Genomic DNA, 14,829 nt, shown 5'->3' with positions numbered 1-14,829 from the left:
CTTGTAAAGTTCATGCAGTTGACATGTAGGTGCAAGGGGACATTGCCCTGCGTAAGGTGCCATCTTTCGGATGGGATGTTAAACGGGTGTCCTGACTCTCTGTGGTCATTAAAAATCCCATGGCATTTATCGTAAGAGTACAGGTGTTAACCCCAGTGTCATGGCTAAATTCCCAACCTTGTCCCATTCCATCATGGGCATCTAATCACCCCCCTCATTCCTACATGGCATATATCACTCCTCACCTCTCCACCTGATAGCTGATGTGTGGTGAGCGTTCTGGCACAAAAATGGTTGCCATACATCACCGAGGTGGGTGCTGCACATTGGTGGTGGATGAAGTGAGTTTCCCCCTTACTATGTAAGCGCTTTGAGTACCTCAGTTGTTAGAAAAGCGCTATATACTGTAAATCCAATCCATTTTTATTACTAATCAAGTCTGACAATTTTCATCCCCAGAATTCAACACACTATGAAAAGCGATGATCAATGATGGTCCCCAACTTGACAAAAGTGATCCGCTCGAACGCGGCCATTGAGATGAGCACGATGCAAGACTTTGCTTTCACACAGTCACACAGATTATCTGCACATGTGCATGGGTACGGCTCACACGCTGCTACAACGTCGTAGCAATGTGACCAGAACAGCTGAGAGAACTAAATAATATAAAAATGAAATATTAATATTTTTATAAAACTAGTCAAATGCATCTGAAAACTAACTGAAACTAAACTAAATTTAAAATAAAAACTGTTGAACTAATATAAATAAAACGAATATATATATATATATATACACATATATATATATATACACATACATACATACATACATACATATATATACATACATATATACATATATATATATATATACATATATACATACATATACATACATACATACATATACACATACATATATATACATACATACATATATATATATATACACATATATATATACACACATATATATACATATATATATATATATATATATATATCCTCTTATGGCTAGGGGGCAGTATTTTCACGGCTGGATAAAAAAACGTACCCAATTTAATCTGATTATTAGTCCTGCCCAGAAACTAGAATATGCATATAATTATTAGCTTTGGAGAGAAAACACTCCACAGTTTCTGAAACTGTTTGAATGGTGTCTTTGAGTATAACAGAACTCCTATGGCAGGCAAAAACCTGAGATGCTTCTGTTCAGGAAGTACCCTGTCAGACCTTTTATTTTCTTTGTTTGACATCTCTCCCAAAAACTAAGGATCTCTGCTGTTACGTGACACTTCGCACGTCTCCAATGGAGTCTCAGAGCCCGGGAAAAACAGGAATGACGTAATTCAAAGCCCTGGCTGAAACAAAGGAGAGCAAAAGCTAAGTGGTCACTCAGTGGACTAAGCCTTACGCTCGCGACCCGCCCCGCCCCCGGCTTTCGGTTTTTCCCTCAGTATACAGACAGGCAGATTCCCGGTCGGAATATTATCGCTTTTCTACGAGATAAATTGCATAAAAATTGGTTTTAAACAGCGGTTGACATGCTTCGAAGTACGGTAATGGAATATTTAGAATTTTTTTGTCACATTCTGCGTCATGCTCGTGGCCCGAGATTTAGCGTTGGGATAGTGTCTAGAACGCACGAACAAAACGTCTTGATGGAACATAACGATGGATTATTTGGGACCAAACCTACATTTGTTATTGAAGTAGAAGTCCTGGGACTGCATTCTGACGAAGAACAAGCAAGGTAAGAACATTTTTCTTATAGGAAATGTGATTTTGGTGAAGGCTAAACTGGTTGGGTGTCTAAATAGCTAGCCCGTGATGGCTGGGCTATGTACTTAGATTATTGCAAAATGTGCTTCATCCGAAAAGCTATTTTAAAATCGGACATATCGAGTGCATAGAGGAGTTCTGTATCTATAATTCTTAAAATAATTGTTATGCTTTTTGTGAACGTTTATCGTGAGTAATTTAGTAAAATCACCGGAAGTGTTCGGTGGGAATGCTAGTTCTGAACGTCACATGCTAATGTAAAAAGCTGTTTTTTGATATAAATATGAACTTGATTGAACAGACATGCATGTATTGTATAACATAATGTCCTAGGTGTGTCATCTGATGAAGATCATAAAAGGTTAGTGCTGCATTTAGCTATGGTTTGGGTTTATGTGACATGATATGCTAGCTTGAAAAATGGGTGTCTGATTATTTCTGGCTGGGTACTCTGCTGACATAATCTAATGTTTTGCTTTTGCTGTAAAGCCTTTTTGAAATCGGACAGTGTGGTTAGATAAAGGAGAGTCTTGTCTTTAAATAGCTGTAAAATAGTCATATGTTTGAAAAATGGAAGTTTTCGGATTTTAGAGGAGTTTGTATTTCGCGCCCCGCCCATCATTGGATATTGGAGCAGACGTTCCGCTAGCGGAACGTGTAGATGTAAGAGGATATATATATACACACACACATTATATATATATATATATATATATATATATATATATATATACACACACATATACACACACACACAACTATAATAACCTTGCTTCCGTCACAATCATCGATTTTTGCTGTCAGTGTCACTATCATTACAGTTGTCATTTTAGATCATCATCCCCATCTTTGATATCATAAAGGTTGTCAGAAGCATTATGTTCATCTTACAACATTTTGGTGATAGAAAGAAGCCACTCGATTGCTATAGGGAACAATGGATCAGATGCATGTCTTTGCTCTAAACAGGCACCTGGGTCAGATAGGCTCAGTTTTGAATTTTCAATCACAATGAATGAGCTTAACATGGATAAGGGAGGGCTGAGCCTCTGAGACACTTCATACGACTCCGGCCACTGATCTAATGCACAGATAAGGAGATGACATTGATTTAATTGAAAGGGAGTCGTTTTAGGAGCTGACACTGTCCTTCTGCATGGTTTAGAAAAAAAATGTGTCATGAAGCTGTCAAAATTCATTCAAGTCCCCCTCGGGCACCATATATGGGGGGGGGGGCAAGAGAGAGGGAGAGCGAGGAGAGAGAGAAGCGTTGTACTGCACCATAATAACACCTAGAAGACCATGTATCAGGGGCTTTATGTATCAAGCAAGTGATACAGACGCCCCTTGCTTAGAAATGCTGGGACCAAGTGAGTTTCAGGTATCTGGTGAGCATAGATCATCATGGTTTTCGCCTGATAGATTTAATGTGATTGGGGTATTTGGTGGACAGATAACCACTTATCTGATAACTGACGAAATCCTCCTCTCAGCCCACATCTCCTTCATATACCAGCCCCCAATAATTAAATCCGATCTCAAATAAAAAATATATTTAATTTTTCACATGCTTCGTAAACAAGAGGTGTAGACTAACAGTTAAAGGTTTACTTATGGTCCCTTCCCAACCATGCGGAAAGGAAAAAAAGAGAAATAATAGAAAAATAATAACACAAGGAATAAATGCAAATTGAGTAACAATAACTTGGCTATATACACACACAAGGTACCAGTACCGAGTCAATGTGCTAGGGTACGAGGTAATTGAGGTAGATACTGTATGTTCATACTATCAAGGCACAAGGCGAGACCCAAATGCAGACACAGGACGCAGATGGTTGGAGTCTTACAATGTTTATTAATCCAAAGGGGTAGGCAAGAGAATGGTCGTGGACAGGCAAAAAGGTCAAAACCAGATCAGAGTCCAGGAGGTACAGAGTGGTCAAGGCAGGCAGGTACAAGGTCCAGAAACAGGCAAGGGTCAAAACCGGGAGGACTAGAAAAAGGAGAATGCAAAACGCAGGAGAACAGGAAAAATGCTGGTTGACTTGGAAACATACAAGACGAACTGGCACAGAGAGACAGGAAACACAGGGATAAATACACCTGGAGGAGGTGGAGACAAATCACAAGGACAGGTGAACTAGATTAGGGCCTGACACATATAGTTAGGGAAAAAGTGACTAGGCAACAAGATAGATAATAAACTGTAGAAGCAGCAAATATGAATAGTCAAAATAGTTAGTGCAAAAAGGGTCAATGCAGATAGTTAACTTATAGCTACCCAGACTAACTGTCAGTAATATGGCTGGGGGGGGGTAGAAGCTCTTCAGGGTCTTTTTGGTTCTTTTTGGTCTTTTTGGTCTTTTTGGTTGCATCGGTACTGCTTGCTGTTCGACAACAGATAGAACAGTTTATGACATGAGTGGCTGGAGTCTGACAATTTTTGGGGCCTTCCTCTGACACCGCCTGGTAAAGAGGTATATTCGCAATACCCTCTGTAGTACCATTCGCTCAGATGTCAAGCAGTTGCCATACCAAAGCAGTAATTCAGCCAGTCAAGATGCTCTCAATGGTGTGGCTGTATAACTTTTTGAGGATCTGAGGGTCCATGAATCATCTTTTCAGCCTTCTTAGGGGGAAGTGGCATTGCCGTGCCTTCTTCACGACTGTGTTGGTGTGTGTGGACCATGATAATACCTTAATGATGTGGACACAGAGGAACTTGAAGCTCTCGACCTGCTCCACTACAGCCCTGTCGATGTGGATGGGGTCGTGCAGGGCGCTCCGTTTCCTGTAGTCCACAATCAGATCTTTTGTCTTGGCTGATGTAGAAGGAGAGGTGGTTGTCCTGGCAACACACTGCCAGGTCACTGATCAGTTTTCACAATTCCTAACATTTAATCCTAGTAATTCCCTGTCTTAGGTCAGATAGGATCAACACTTTATTTTAAAAATGTGAAATGTCAGAATAATAGTAGAGAGAATGATTTATATCAGCTTTTATTTCTTTCATCACATTCCAAGTTGGTCGGAAGTGTACATACACTCAATTAGTATTTGGAAGCATTGCCTTTAAAATGTTTAACTTGGGTCAAACGTTTCAGGCAGCCTTCCACAAGCTTCCCACAATAAGTTGGGTGAATTTTGGCCCATTCCTCCTGACAGAGCTGAGTAACTGAGTCAGGTTTGTAGGCCTCCTTGCTTGCACACACTTTTTCAGTTCTGCCCACACATTTTCAATAGGATTGAGGTTAGGGCTTTGTGGTGGCCACTTCAACACCTTGACTTTGTTGTCCTTAAGCCATTTTGCCACAACTTTGGAAGTATGCTTGGGGTCATTGTCCTTTTGGAAGACCCATTTGCAACCAAGCTTAAATTCCTGACTGATGTCTTGAGATGTTGCTTCAATATATCCACATAATTTTCCTCCCTCCTGATGCCATCTATTTTGTGAAGTGCACCAGTCCCTCCTGCAGCAAAGCACCCCCACAACATGATGCTGCCACCCCCGTGCTTCACTGTTGGGATGGTGTTCTTCGACTTGCAAGCCACCCCCTTTTTCCTCCAAACACAACGATGGTCATTATGGCCAAACAGTTATATTTTTGTTTCATCAGACCAGAGGACATTTCTCCAAAAAGTACGATCTTTGTCCCCATGTGCAGTTGCAAACCGTAGTCTGGCTTTTTAATGGCGGTTTTGCAGCAGTGGCTTCTTCCTTGCTGAGCGGCCTTTCAGGTTATGTTGATATAGGACTCGTTTTACCTTGGATATAGATACTTTTGTACTGGTTTCCTCCAGCATCTTCACATGGTCCTTTGCTGTTGTTCTGGGATTGATTTGCACTTTTCGCACCAAAGTACGTTCATCTCTAGGTGACAGAATGCACCTCCTTCCTGAGCGGTATGACGGCTGCGTGGTCCCATGGTGTTAATACTTGCGTACTATTGTTTGTACAGATGAACGTGGTACCATCAGGCATTTGGAAATTGCTCCCAAGAATGAACTAGACTTATGGAGGTCTACAATAATCTTTCTGAGGTTTTGGCTGATTTATTTAGATTTTCCCATGATGTCAATCAATGAGGCACTGAATTTGAAGGTTGGCCTTGAAATACATCCACAGGTACACCTCCAATTGACTCAAATTATGTGAATTAGCCTATCAGAAGCTATGAAATCATTTTCTGGAATTTTCCAAGCTGTTTAAAGGCACAGTCAACTTAGTGTATATAAACTTTTGACCCACTGGAATTGTGATACAGTGAATTATAAGTGAAATAATCTGTCTGTAAACAACTCTTCGAAAAATTACTTGTGTCATGCACAAAGTAGATGTCCTAACCGACTTGCCAAAACTATAGTTTTGCAGGAAATCTGTGGAGTGGTTGATAAACAAGTTTTAATGACTCAAACCTATATGTATGTACATTTCCGACTTCAACTGTAAGTACCTTAGTGTGATTGTGTTAAATTAAAATGGTCCCAAAAAGAATAGTTTCTTAGCAAAAATGCAGTTTCTCAAGCAAAAATGTTGCTAGGACTGTCTGGGAGAGGGGCCTAATTGGAAGAGACTAATAGGGGGATGTACAACATGAAAACTAGCTGTTCTTGGCAAAGAGGGTAAACTCTATTTTTTTATTGGTACATTAACTTATACCACTTGCTGATTTAACCAGGCAGTCCAAAAAACCCAACCAGGAAAACAAGCAGTCATTTTCATCTTTTCAAAAAGCTTTTACACTAAAAGTGCATTATAATAATTTTCTCAATTTCACAGTATTATTCCAACCTCATAGTGTGGAAATATAAATAAAACACAGAAAAATCATATTTTTACTGCACTGGAAGTCAGGATTTGTTCCATACAGAACATTAAATAACCATTCTGTTTACGTTACAAATATACAATGCATTCTGAAAGTACTCAGACCACTTGACTTTTTCCACATTTTATTACGTTACATCCTCATTCTAAAATGGATGGGAAAAAATACACACAATACCCCATAATGACAAAGCAAATATAGGTTTTCAGAAATGTTTGAAAATGTAAAAAAATATATAATACCAGATTTACATAAGTATTCATATAAAGTACCTTTGGCATCGATGGCAGTCTTGAGTCTTTTTGGGTATGACGCTACAAGCTTGGCACACCTGTATTTGGGGAGTTTCTCCCATTCTTCTCTGTAGTTCCTCTCAAGCTCTGTTGGTTGAATGGGGAGCTTCGCTGCACAGCTATTTTCAGGTCTGTCTGGAGATTTTAGATCGGGTTCAAGTCAAGGCTCTGAATACTTTCCGAATGCACTGTAATCGATAAGGTTTTGTTTCTATTGTTTGAATATACAGTACATGTAATGAACTGGGTTTGGAGACGTAGCGGAGTCAGGCGCAGGACAAAGGTTTGAGTGAAAACAGACTAGTTTACTCAAAAAAAACACAAGCAAAATCTCCAACAGGAAACAACAGTGTGAGGAGAAACACCTACAACAACCACTGACAACGAACAATCACGGACAAAACAGAAAGGTAAACCAGAGGGTTAAATAAGGAACATAATAAGGGAATTGAAACCAGGTGTGTGTAATCAAGACAAAACAAAACGAAAAGGGAAACATGGATCGGTGGTGACTAGAAAGCCGGTGACGTCGACCGCCGACCGAACAAGGAGAGGGGCCGACTTCGGCGGAAGTCGTGACAGTACAGCCTAGTCTACATCTTATAATAATATCTACCATTTAGCAGATGCTTTTATTCAAGGCAACTTACAGCAGTGTACAACAATGCATTTCAGTACATGTGGCCCCATCAGGAATCGAACACGTGTTTATGTCATTATTAGCTCCATGCTCTTACCTACTGCGTTACACAGGACCAGTCAAGTGTAGATTACTTTGTATAATTTGACCTTTAAAATGTATCTAGATTCAGCTCAGTTGTTTATAGAGTAGGCAGGTTTTCTTCCACAAAACTGAAGTGTGTTTAGCAAGGCTCATGGGTAATTTTATGCATTTTTGGCATGGTGCCCAATAAGCAGACATTTTAAAAGTGCCAGCAATAAGACAGCAAAAAATGCTCTTGGCCCCTCTAGGGTTTGCATCGCTCGAACACCAATTTACTTGAATAATGATGAGGTTATTCAAACGTATCTTGTTAGAAAGTAGACTATAAAGATAGTTGTTTTTTTCTTCGGTGTGTTAAGTTACAGCACATTTTTTAATACTTCATCAATTAACTTAATTGTCTAATGTTGTTGTTGGCGGGCTATCAGGCTGGCTGGCTGTAGATCAGTATATATTTATATAAAGTATATACAGTACCAGTCAAAAGTTTGGACACACCTATTCATTCAAGGTTTTATTTTTATTCTTACTATTTTCTACATTGTAGAATAATAGTGAAGACATCAAATCTATGAAATAATGCATATGGAATCATGTAGTAACCAAAAAAGTGTTAAACAAATACAAATATATTTTAGATTTTAGATTCTTCAAAAAATTGAAGATATATGGACAGAAAACCTGTAACCATTTCTAGTATAGGCTACCTGCTACTTTTCCCCAATAATTTCTTATGAATAGAATTGCAAAGTGGGGCAGTATTGGTATTTACAAGCACAAGAGGGGCATTTCGATTTGTTGTGAGCATTATGGTCGAGGAGCTTTGAAAGCACCTGCAATGCCAGATTTAAAAATAACTTTACTGGGTAATCACACTTTGCGATAAAAGGGGATGTGATACTCAGAAAAATAGGCTAGCAATACAGGTCAGCGCCATCTTGGAACAATCGCATATCAAATCTACTCTTGTATACTATTGTCAATAATCCCTTACCTTTGATTATCTTCATCAGAAAGCACTTCCAGGAATCCCAGGTCCACAACAAATGTATTTTCGTTCGAAAAAGTTAATCCTTTACGTCCCAATAGCTTGTTCTTGTTAGCGCGTTCTGAAGGCTGCTCCAAAACTTCCGTCGGCTGCGGGACTCCTCTTTCAATAAAATGCATTTTTTTTAATTTAGGTTCGTTCAAACATGTCAAACGTTGTATAACATAAATCTTTAGGGCCTTTTTCAACCAGAGCTGCAATAAGATTCAAGGGGGACGATTGCATTGTCTTTCAAAATGTTTCGAAAGGGGAGGGTAGCCAGGGGCACCGGCGTCATAATGGTGATGGCCCTCCTCATGTGACCACTTTCCACAGCGTCTCATTCAGTCAGTTTTCACAGTAGGAGACTCAAACCACTTTTAAAGACTGGGGACATCTAGTGGAAGCAATAGGAAGTGCTCAATGAACCATTGCTCACGGTGTGATTAATAGGCAAAGTGATGAAGTTGAGTCCGCAATTCAGAATTGCACATCCTGTTACGATCGGTCTCGGGGTTTTGACTGCCATATGAGTTCTGTTATACTCACAGACACCATTCAAACAGTTTTTGAAACTTTAGGGTGTTTTCTATCCACAAGTATTAATTATATGCATATCCTAGCTTCTGAGTTTGAGTAGGAGGCCATTTAAAATGGGCACGAATTCTTTTCAAAAATCGCTGTAGCGCCCCCTATCCTAGGCGACCGTCAAGAGGTTAAATAAGTATTCAGACCCTTTACTCAGTACTTTGTTGAAGCACCTTTGGCAGCGATGACAGCCTCAAGTCTTCTTGGGTATGACGCTACAAGCTTGGCACACCTGTATTTGGGGAGTTTCTCCTATTCTTCTCTGTAGTTCCTCTCAAGCTCTGTCAGGTTGGATGGGGAGCGCGCTGCACAGCTATTTTCAGGTCTGTCCAGAGATATTAGATCGGGTTCAAGCCCGGACTCTGGCTGGGCCATTCAAGGACATTCATAGACTTGTCCTGAAGCCACTCCTGTGTTGTCTTGGCTATGTGCTTAGGGACGTTGTCCTGTTGGAAGGTGAACCTTCACCCAACTCTGAGGTCGTGAGCACTCTGGAGCAGGTTTTCATCAAGGATCTCTCTGTACTTTGCTGCGTTCATCTTTCCCTCAATCCTGACTAGTCTCCCATTACCTGATGCTGAAAAACATCCCCACAGCATGATTCTGCCACCACCATGCTTCACCGGAAGTGGCTTCCATCTGGCCACTCTACCATATATATGTATATATTTTTTTTATTTAATCTTTATATAACTAGGCAAGTCAGTTAAGAACAAATTCTCTTTACAATGACAGCCTACCCCAGCCAAACCCGGACGACGCTGGGCCAACTCTGCGCCACCCTATGGGACTCCCAATAGGGTGATGCAGCCTGGATTCGAACCAGGGACTGTAGTGATGCCTCTTGCACTGAGATGCAGTGCCTGCTGCGCCACACATAAAGACCTGATTGGTGGAGTGCTGCAGAGATGGTTGTCCTTCTGGAAGGTTCTCCCATCGCCATAGAGGAACTCTGGAGCTCTGTGAGAGTGACCATCGGGTTCTTGGCCATTCTCCACCTCTTAAATAAATAAAAAAATAATTCAAGAAGTAATTCAAAAAGGCCCTTCTCTCCCGATTGCTCAGTTTGGCCTGGGTGGCTAGCTCTAGGATTAGTCTCGGTGGTTCCAAACTTCTTCCTTTTAAGAATAATGGAGGCCACTTTGTTCTTGGGGACCTTCAATGCTGCAAAAAATGTTTTGGTACCCTTCCCCAGAACTGTGCCTCAACACAATCCTGTCTCAGAGCTCTACGAACAATTCCTTCGACCTCTTGGCTTGGTTATTGCTCTGACATTCACTGTCAACTGTGGGACCATATATAGACAGGGGTGTGCTTTTTCAAATCATGTCCAATCAATTGAATTTACCACAGGTGGAATCCAATAAAGTTATAGAAACATCTCAAGGATGATCACTGGAAACAAGATGCACCTGAGCTGAATTTCGAGTCTCATAGCAAAGGGTCTGAATACTTATGTAAATAAGTCATTTGTTTTTTTATTTTCAATAAATTAGCAAACATTTAAAAAAAAAACTGTTTTCGCTTTGTCATTATGGGTTATTGTGTGTAGATTGATGAGAAAAACATTTAATTTAATCAATTTAGATTAAGGCTGTAACGTAACAAAATGTGGAAAAAGTGAAAGGGGCTGAATACTTTCCGAATGCACTGTAAATCTGCTTCCTGCTGACTAGAGAGAAACAAGATCTGTTTATGTGAAAAACAGCCACTATAAATCTTAGTTTCTCAACAAGCTCAGTCGTATGCTTTATAAACTATAAGTCATTGTTAAACAATAAGTATTTGAAGTATGAGTATGCATCCTGCAGACATTAACCCTTGACTTTGGGGGTGACATTACTCTTTGTAATCACTCAGCTCAGCAGATAGTCAATGGTGACCTTGTCCCGTCACATGCTGTCAGCTTCAAGCACAGGGTCCGTGACAGTGTAATGACTAGCATTGACTTCACTGGCATCCTTGGAGTTCTCTGTCCTTGCAGTCATAGTTGCTCAGTTGCAGACCAGCAGATTTTCTAGATGTATACAATGTAGAATATATTCCAACTGTGGTGTGTTGTGATTATGCTCCGTATAAAATGATATAATACTGATATGTGATCATTGTAATCTGTCTCTCTCTCTCTCTCTCTCTCTCTCTCTCTCTCTCTCTCTCTCAGAGATGGACTCGGTGCAGATCCTGCTTTACTCTCTCGTCTTCCTGCTCAGCGTCTTTGGCAACCTTCTGATCATTGTGGTCCTGACGGTCAACAAGCGCATGCGCACGGTCACCAACTCCTTCCTGCTTTCGCTGGCGGTCAGTGACCTGATGATGGCTGTCTTCTGCATGCCCTTCACACTCATCCCCAACATGCTGGAGGACTTCATCTTCGGAGCCGCCATGTGTAAAACGGTCACCTACTTCATGGGTAAGATTGTGGCTGCATTCCAGACCGTCTGCAAAGCAGTCACACTGCGCAAATTCACCAATGATTGAATACCATGTAATCTACATTGCAGTCAAGCATCAGATTGCAATATTATATTGGTGTAGTTACTGACATGGGCAACACTTATCCAGGCATTATGAGATTTGGTGCATGACAGCTTTGTAGACAGGCTGGATATTACTGGCCTGGAACTGTCACATAGATCTGAAAGCAATGCATTACATATTTTCAGTATTCTTACTAGATATCAGAGCATAATTAGGTTCTGGATTCAATAATCTTTAAACAGAGGTCTCTTCCTAGTGACATCCTGTTTTGGAGTTGTAACAATAGCCAAAGGGGAGTTAACTGTAGCTCATTTATGCTGAGGTCAGGGTGGACACAACCCATCATGCCAGAGCCAGTTGGACTGTCATATGTCCGCAGGAGTGTGACTTACTGATGAGCTGGCCCTTCATCAGGCTGGGCCCAATGGACCACAATACCTCCCTGAGTCAGAGAGAGAAAAAAGAGAGGAGAGTGTGAGAGAGAGAGAGGGGGGAGAGGGGCAGACAGAGAACAAAAGAGAGAGAACGTGAGAGAGAGAATGAGAGAGAGAGAGAGAGAGAGATGACGTTTCAAATTTCACATTTTATTTGTCATGTAAGGGATAAACATGGTATACACTGTCCAAGAAAATGCTTATTTGCAGATTCCTTCCCGATAATGCAACAAAAATAACAAATAAAAATATATTATAATACGAACATAAAGTAAATGGCTTCGTAAAATATATTTTTAAAATGTATAGTACAGGACGGCACATTTTACAGTCCAACATGTGTTTCGGGGAAGGGGGGCAAGTGTTAAATTGTGAAGAATTTAGCAATCATAATAAGAGTCTAGCAGCAGCAGTTGCGATGTTTGTGTAGCATGAATGTTTGTTGTCGTGGAAATTAATTCTGAGAGAGATGGTCATTTCTTCAAACAATCATCTTTATTTAATATTGATTAATTATTGCAATAATGAGACTAGTCAACCCTACAGTTTTGACTGCAATTCCCGTACCAGGCTGTGATGCAACCGGTCAGTATGCTCTCAATGGTATAGAGGTAGTATTTGGAGAGGAGCCAGTGTGGCATGCCAAATTTCTTCAGCTGCCTTAGAAAGTAGAGACGCTGTTGTGCCCTCTTGACAAGAGTGGTGGTGTTGTTGGTCCACTTCAAAACATTAGCCACCCAAATACTAGGAAGATGAGGCCGTGTAGCCCGTCTTTTCAGCCAAGCTTGGAGTCATCCTGTTCTTCCTCTCCTTCCTCACTGGTGTTGCCTTTGGTCATCTAGGGTCAGCAGCAACAGGTAAGCCCACTGTGTTGGGAACAAAAGAGCGAATGTAGTATTGCAGATTCGGGAGGCTGAGAGATGTGTGTAGCTTCCGATTCATGATCCAGAAGTCTTTGCCGGTCGTAGGAAATTATTGAACAAACATTCTGAGCTAACAAAGTAATCATTAATAGCTATTTAAAAAAACAAAGTCGAGCAGGAACCAGCAACACCTGCTCCCTTCTCAGCACCACCATATTATCTTATCATAATAAAGGAATGAAGGAAATTGATAGAGAGAAAGAGAGAAAGAGAGATCCCCGTCTAACTCATCTAAAGGCCCATCACTTAATCTCTTGCTGAATCAAACTTATTTGAACAGTTTATTTATTTCAGACATTGTATAAGAAGAGCAGCAGAACAAAATAATAGCAGTAATCAGTTAATGTTTGCTGTATTGATTGGCTCAAACACATTCAATTCATCAGAAGTAGGGCTGTAGCGGTCATGAAATTTTGTCAGCCAGTGACTGTCAAGCAAATAACTGCCGGTGTCATGGTAACTAATTGTTAATTAACATAAACACATTTAGCATCCCATAGCCTACAAGCCACAGATTTTTTAAAACCTTTATTTAACTAGGCAAGTCAGTTAAGAACAAATTCTTATTTTACAATGACGGCCTACCCCGGCCAAACCCTCCCCTAATCCGGATGATGCTGGGCCAATTGTGCACCGCCCTATGGGAATCCCGATCATGGCCGGTTGTGATACAGCCTGGGATCGAACCAGGGTCTGTAGTGATGCCTCTACCACTGAGATGCAGTGCCTTAGACTGATGCGTCACTCGGGAGCCAAAAGAAATGCAGACCTTTGGAACATATACATTTTAAAAAGTCTAATAAATCCATGTAATATAGGCTACACGATAGTTAAAATCCATTATTTATTTCAGACAAGTCTAAAGACATGTAGTCTATTTCAGAAGAACAGAATAGCATACTCTGAGTTGTCCTTATGTTAGGCCCTGATCTGGCTATGCCATATGGCTGTGGGTTACACTAGTTAACCTCTCTAGGGGAGGTGGGATGAAATCATCCCACACTATTCAACAGCCAGTGAAAAATCTGAGCACCAAATTTAAAACCACAAAATGTCATAACTCAAAGTTCGCAAACATAGGACTATTTTACACCATTTTATAGATACACTTCTCCTGAATCGAACCAGGTTGTCCGATTACCAAAAGGCTTTACAAATAAATATATAATTAAATAATTGTCACACTTGTCGTCGGTAAAGGAGGACCAAAACGCAGCAGGTATGAGTAAGCTCATCTTGAGATTTATTCACTCCAAAATGAACGCCAAAATAACAAAAGAGAACGAACGATAAACTGACAGTCCTGTAATGTTGACACACACTAAACACGGAACAATCTCCCACAAATGACAAACACAAACACACCCCAATATATGGGACTCTCAATCAAAGGCAAAGAGAAAACACCTGCCTTCAATTGAGAGTCCCAACCCCAATTAATCAACCATAGAAACACAAACATAGACCATAAACCAAAACCCCGGAAATACTAAATCAAACACCCTTTTAATAACAAACACACCACCCTGAACTACATAAAACAAATACCCTCTGCCACGTCCTGACCAAACTACAATAACAATTAACCCTTATACTGGCCAGGACGTGACAGTACCCCCCCCTTAAAGGTGCTAACCCCGGAAGCACCTTAAAAAAAAAAAAAAAACACAACCCCAAACAACAAAACAAATTTACCCTCTACTAAAAGGGAGGGAAGGGAGGGTGGCTGCCGTCAACAACGGC

At 40.5% G+C, this 14,829-nt stretch overlaps 1 protein-coding gene across 1 annotated transcript in view; it reads left to right on the top strand.

Moving 5' to 3' along the window:
• LOC115195121 (cholecystokinin receptor-like) overlaps nucleotides 1-14,829 on the top strand; it is a 58,222-nt gene that overhangs the window by 16,791 nt on the left and 26,602 nt on the right. Inside the window, exon 2 of the mRNA XM_029754934.1 lies at nucleotides 11,413-11,661. Within this exon, the coding sequence (XP_029610794.1) occupies nucleotides 11,413-11,661 (249 nt within the window). The remainder of the gene's footprint in view (nucleotides 1-11,412; nucleotides 11,662-14,829) is intronic.

This window comes from Salmo trutta, chromosome 6 (assembly GCF_901001165.1).
Source record: "Salmo trutta chromosome 6, fSalTru1.1, whole genome shotgun sequence".
In the NCBI taxonomy this organism is placed as follows: Eukaryota; Metazoa; Chordata; class Actinopteri; order Salmoniformes; family Salmonidae; genus Salmo; species Salmo trutta.
The sequence above is the reverse complement of the archived record's forward strand: the minus strand, read 5'-3'. Positions and strand labels throughout refer to the sequence as shown.